This window comes from Papilio polytes, unplaced genomic scaffold (assembly GCF_000836215.1).
Source record: "Papilio polytes unplaced genomic scaffold, Ppol_1.0 DF824002.1, whole genome shotgun sequence".
NCBI lineage: Eukaryota > Metazoa > Arthropoda > Insecta > Lepidoptera > Papilionidae > Papilio > Papilio polytes.
This window is the reverse complement of record NW_013525202.1, coordinates 116067-122117: the sequence shown is the minus strand read 5'-3', so window position 1 is coordinate 122117 and position 6051 is coordinate 116067. Positions and strand designations below refer to the sequence as shown.

The following is a 6051-nucleotide window of genomic DNA, read 5'->3' as shown; positions in this document are numbered from 1 at the left end:
CGCCCTTCTTATCCTTCTTGTCCTTCGTGACTCCGCTCACTGACAGTTCAGATTCACCAGATGATCTGTTTGTAGTAAAAATTAAAATTACGACTTTACTAAAACATTTTACGATCTAGAAAATACATAGATTTAATTACAAAATTGACTAAAACACTAGAATGTGTCTCAAAAGAACATATTTATATGATTCAGTAAAATACTTCGAAGTACGTGAGTTGGCACGTCATTACAAACGTTTTGTTCTATTTGGCGTGCCAAGTAATTTGTAATTACCTTGAAGCTGGTCTCTGGTCCAGTGCTGGAGAGCCGCCGCTGCCGGCCACTGAGGCGGGCCTCGTGCTGCCTGCACTGCCCTCGCCGTATGCTGTAGGAAATAAAGTCCATTATTGTACAGCAAACACATGACAAGCTAAGATGAAAATATTTACAAAAGAGATAAAGAATAAATTAAATTTATAACAATATTTAGTAACAATCTAAGGGGCAAATTAATGCCCCTGTCGAGATAATTCAAGATAAACGTATAGTAAAGTTGAAAATACGACTTCACTAAAACTAACCTAAAATATAAACACCAAATACAATAATAAATATACAAGCATACTAAACTACAAAGCTTAGAGAACAGCAGCGTCCCAACTTAACAAACAGCAATAACATAGAGCTAGATATCTACATATAGCATTTACAGTAAATATTAGAAAAGCCACAACAAAAGCCTACGATAATCACTGACCACTACAAATAGACAGGCTAGAGATATGGATTGGCCTAATTTACTTTTACGACATTTTGTCGAAAATGTAAAATTAAATTCGAATTTGAACAGATAAAACTATCGAATGAAGCAAAAGTTATTATTTCCTAGCAATAACCTATCTATTTATCATCAGTGACCTAAATAAAAGAAAATTGACCAAAAAAAACATTATTTTAATAGTCATTTTTATCTAATGTGTGCGTAAAAAATAATGTTTACTTGTTATATAATAGCGGACGTACACCTTTGACCAAACTATCGCACAACAGTTGTGCGATTATCGATTGTTTCCTCAAAACTGTTCAGTTCACGACTAAAAAGTTGTGCGATCCAAGCTCATAAGAAAAGAGGGACTAAACAGTTGTGCGATAGTTCGAAGGTGTGGTCTAAAAGATTCCCACACGTGGACGTACATTGCACTTTATGCAGAACATACAGCAAGTTGCTGGACCCTGCACCGACACCAGAACATATTAGTATACAAGAAACAACACGTTCATAATAACATGACACCCGTCTGATGACGTCACAACACTCTTGAATAACTAAAAGTCTCTACCTTTTAAATTTGCCAATAAATCGTTATAAGAGCTATTCAAGTAAATATGTTTGTTTTTGTCATAATTAAAAGACTTAAATGTAGTCTAAAAACGTAATCGTATCATGTTATTGTGCACGTATAGTATTTGAAATATAAAATAATAATAAATATATTTTGATAACATTTTCTTTTTTTTTTACCAAAACACAATAAAAATTATTTTAAAAAATATACTAAAATGCGTTAAGACTAAAAGTACATTTTTTAATAAAAACCCATCCAAAAATTAAAGCTAGAATTAGATATAAAAGTATTAGCCTGTCCCAAAACTCGCTGATAGAGACTCAGATAGCTTAATGTAACTCTTAAGGTAACAAAATCCAAATATCCATCACACATTTTACACAATTACAATTTGGTGGGACAGACTACATTTAAAAAAACTATAAGATAAGAATAATTTTGTATTTAAAAATTAAAATAATCCATATATTAACAATATAAATAAACAATTCAATATTAACTACATAAAGCCCACTAAAGCTTTGTTTTCAGCCAGGCTTCAGTCACTCACCATACAATATATTCAAAATGCAAGAAAACCAGTATATAATTATCATTTACTCTATGTACAAGAGTATATATTTCTGTGTACATATATATACAGTGGGAGACAATATTTTATAACTGTAAAAAAAAACCATAGATAAAATAAAAGCATCGCCTCCATAAGTATCAAATAAAAAAGTAATTCAAATATTTTGATATGTTTAAAATTAGCTAAATTTAGATAAAATTGTGTATTTTTTATAATTTAAATTTTAAATACATTGTTATTTGAAATAACACAATCCTAACTACATCACTGACCGAGCTCGCTGGTCGAGTAGAAATGTGAGGTCTCCACCGTCTGCCAGTTGTTATTCTGACCCTGACCCTGGCCCTGCCAGGTTGGGTTCCTGTTCTGGTCCTTCTCCTGCCAGCTTCTGCTCATCTTCTGCTGGTAGGAGTTCACCAATGCTGTGACGGATTGCTGGGGGTTCTTCTCCAGTAGACCTCGTTCAGCTATCATGGATGCTCTCTCTAATCTTTCTGGTCTCTCAGTGGGGATCCTCTCCGTGGTGTGAGGTACACGTTCAGGGAGGTTGGGTCCTCGTTCAGGGAGGGCTGGTGCTCTGTCGGGGACGGGAGGTCTCTCTGGAGGCACGCTCGCTGGAAGGGGAGGGACTCCGCCCTCCGCTAGTGGGGTGTAAGGGTAGTGTAATATGATGTGGTAATTAATTATGAAAATTATATTTTAACATGATAGACAATAAAATATTGAAGACAAACAAACAGGACTTTGAACACGGACAAAGCATCATCCCTTAAGCAAAATTATATGACTAAAATGTTCCCTAAAGACTTCCCTAAGGAATCTATAAATGAAAAATATATATAAAAATACTTTAAACATGACCATTTTAATAGTATCTACCTCCCTTGTGATATACCCGTTATATTAGAATAACAGTAATAATGTTCTAATTCTGCTCACCCTCTCTCTGCGAGCGCAGGAACTCCGCGTTAAGGTCTCTGCCGTTGGAGAAACGCGACCTGCCCCAGGGGCTGCTGCTGCGCTCTGACGCATTCCTGAAATGCACCTTATGTTATATGGAGTAAGGTAGAAAATTAAATGGCTTTTTAACAAATTTGATGTCAAATATATGTCAAATTATCAATAGCAAATGTCAAAATGACATAACATGACAAACTTTGACAATCATGCTTCCTTGATGTTGGCAGCAATTTATGGTCTCTTTCCCACATTAGGGTTTTTATACAAAATATTTATCCCCTAAGTTTAATGTCGTGAAAATATATAGCCTTAAGCGTGACGTGACGTAGGGCTATTAATTAAAAAAAGAATTATTCAAAAATATGGTGTAATTGCTGACATCTTGGCAACAAAGAAGTGTGTGTTTACGCTTTATTATAATAGTATAGATTAACAAAAAAAAATAGTAAGCATAATTGACACTTGATTTAAAAGATTTTTAAAAAAATTAACGCTACCTGGTGTCTGATAATCAAAAACTCAAAAAACAAATAATTTTCAATACTAAGAAGTGTTTTGTCGTTTCAAAGACATTGAGATATTAAGTAAGATGTTACCAGTAGTCTTGGGTAGTACACGTACGATGTACTAAAAAGAAATGTTACTCGGCACTGTACTAAAAGTAACGTTACCCAACGGCTTCTGTTAATCGGACATTTAGTACTTTTAGTACACTACACGATATCGGTGTTCGCCTTTTTGTCAGATTGAAGCATCCACCTTCGATAATGACAATCAAAAGTGGATAAAATTATTCATAACTAAATTTATTTTCGTTAATAACATGATTGACTCTGCTCAAAATTTGAATCTATAACCATTGTTATATTTTATTCATGTTATTGTTTTCTCACAAATCTGAAGAACTAAGCGTACTAAAAGTGTGTACTAGTACGTTTTCCCAATTGTACTAGTACGGTGCGCACTTGCAGATGTCCGATTAAGCCCAAGACTAGTTACCAGTGAAAAAATGTATATGTCTAGTCTATATTCCTGAAATATCTGGATTTCAGTAACTTAGTACCTGAGTACAACATCTGCGGGTTCTTCGTGCGCCTGCGCCGGCTGCGGCGGCTGACGCGGTGGTAGTGACGGCAACACTGCTGATTCTGTTACAATTTACATAAAAACCACTATAAAAACACATCTTACAGACACATTTATTCATAATAATATGTGAACAAGTCCAATAGACAAGTATTTTCATTGTGGGCGGAGCATAGTGCAGGTCCCGCCCACATACTAAGCCCCGCCCCTTACACAAAAGTACCTACTAACATTACATTATTTATGCGAAATTCAGCATCAAAAAACTGTAAAAATGATAGTAGTATAAAAATTTCTGTCACTTATATAATACTAGCTATCGCCCGCGACTCCGTCTAAGTTGAATTAAAAAAAGCAAGTACTCTCTATCTTTGCCTAATTTCTACTCTTTACCTTTCTTTCAACACATCTAAACTTTCACAATCATAATATTGAAGCGATTTTTACCAATATGTCGTTCCGGAGTGGCGGAGGCGCGCTGTGAGGGCAGCTGCTCGGCCTGCGTCGCGGTCTGCGAGTTCCTGTGCTGCTGCAGGATCTCGGCCTGGCTGCGGGCGGCGCGCTGCGGCTCCGGGGACGACGCCGCTGATGATGACGAGGATGCATTCCTGGCGGACATATACAAACATGAACAAGTGTTGTGTACTGTCAGGTAATTTGTCGGTCCCCGTTGTTTGTACATATTGAAAAGACGCAATCATAACTAACAGGATACAGAAATTGTACGGAAAAAACTGTAGCACATGGCTTTTACTAAAAGACATATTAATATTATAAAGGGGAAAGATTAGTATTTTTGTATGTATTGAAATAATTCAAAAACTCCAGGACCGATTTCAAAATTCCTTTCCCCGTTAGAAATGTAATTTATCTGTGAATACCATAGGTTATATTGTTTAATTTTACGCAGGTAAAGTCGCGAGCAACAGCGAGTATATAATAAGGTGGCATTAGTTAGACAATGATTCGAGTGATTTTTACAATCTCTTTGGCTGTTATACCTAACTAGCTGTTGCAAGTGACTTTGTTCAAGTGAAATTAAAAAATATAGCCTATGTTACTCATTGATAACTTTAAATGGTAAAAGAATTATCAAAATCGACCCATTATTTGTCGAAATACAAATTACTCCTCTTTATATTAGTATAGGTTGGTTAGAAGTACAACACTGCGCGATTCCGCGACTGTACATACTGGTGCAGCCGCCGCCTCAGCTCGTCAGTGGAGACGGTGGAGACGGTGGAGAGGGTGGGCAGGGTGGAGGCCTCGCTGTAGGGTGTGAGCTGCAGCTGCGGCGGCAGGTGCGCGTGGAAGGCCAGCTTGGCCACCCACTCGGCCAGCAGCTGCTGCGAGCCGCACGCGAACAGGTACTCCGCGCCGTCGCCGCACGACAGCCGGAACACGTGCGCGCGCTTCGTGTAGTCGCTGGCGGCCTCGCAGCGCGCCTGCACACACACGAACATACATACATACATACATGCATAAAACTAATATTATAAATACAAAAGTTCAGATGGTTGGATGGATGGAAATTTTAAGAAGATATCTCTAGAAAGGCTTAACGAATGTCGATTAAATTTGTCACAGATGTACAACATCTGGAAGAGCGCATAGAATAAATCCTTTTTTATTTCACTTTTTTAGTTTATTTAAAAGTTAATTATCTATTTAATAATTTACTTTTGTTTTTCTATTGCACTCAGAGTTTGTTATAAAATATTCTAAAGGCCTGTCCCACTACTGGCTGATAGATCAGATAGCTTAATGACGTCACTATCAGAGGGAACAAAACCCGATATTTCCATCACATATTACACGTTTATTATCAACTAGCTTTCGCCCGCGATTCCGTTCGCTTGAAATTAAATAAAACTGAACAGCCTATATGTTCTTCCAGAATACTTTCTACATTTATGCCAAATTTCATCGAAATCCGTTCAGCAGTTGAGGCTACAAACACTAACAAACATCCATCCATCTAAACTTTCGTATTTATAATATTAGTAAGGTTTACAATTTTATGGGACAGGCCCCAATTTTTTAAAAAAAGTTGTAACTAACGTTAAGTATGGCGACCGGTGGGGCGGCTGCCTTGGCGCTGCC

General features: G+C 36.9%; 1 protein-coding gene across 1 annotated transcript in view; it reads right to left on the bottom strand.

Annotated features, from left to right (window-relative positions):
• LOC106101218 (spectrin beta chain-like) overlaps window positions 1-6051 on the bottom strand; it is an 18636-nt gene that overhangs the window by 95 nt on the left and 12490 nt on the right. The window contains exons 9-16 of the mRNA XM_013280377.1: window positions 6010-6046; window positions 5143-5393; window positions 4396-4556; window positions 3926-4010; window positions 2842-2936; window positions 2175-2543; window positions 277-367; window positions 4-65 (exon numbers count right to left, since the gene is read on the bottom strand). Coding sequence (XP_013135831.1) covers window positions 4-65; window positions 277-367; window positions 2175-2543; window positions 2842-2936; window positions 3926-4010; window positions 4396-4556; window positions 5143-5393; window positions 6010-6046 — 1151 coding nt within the window. The remainder of the gene's footprint in view (window positions 1-3; window positions 66-276; window positions 368-2174; window positions 2544-2841; window positions 2937-3925; window positions 4011-4395; window positions 4557-5142; window positions 5394-6009; window positions 6047-6051) is intronic.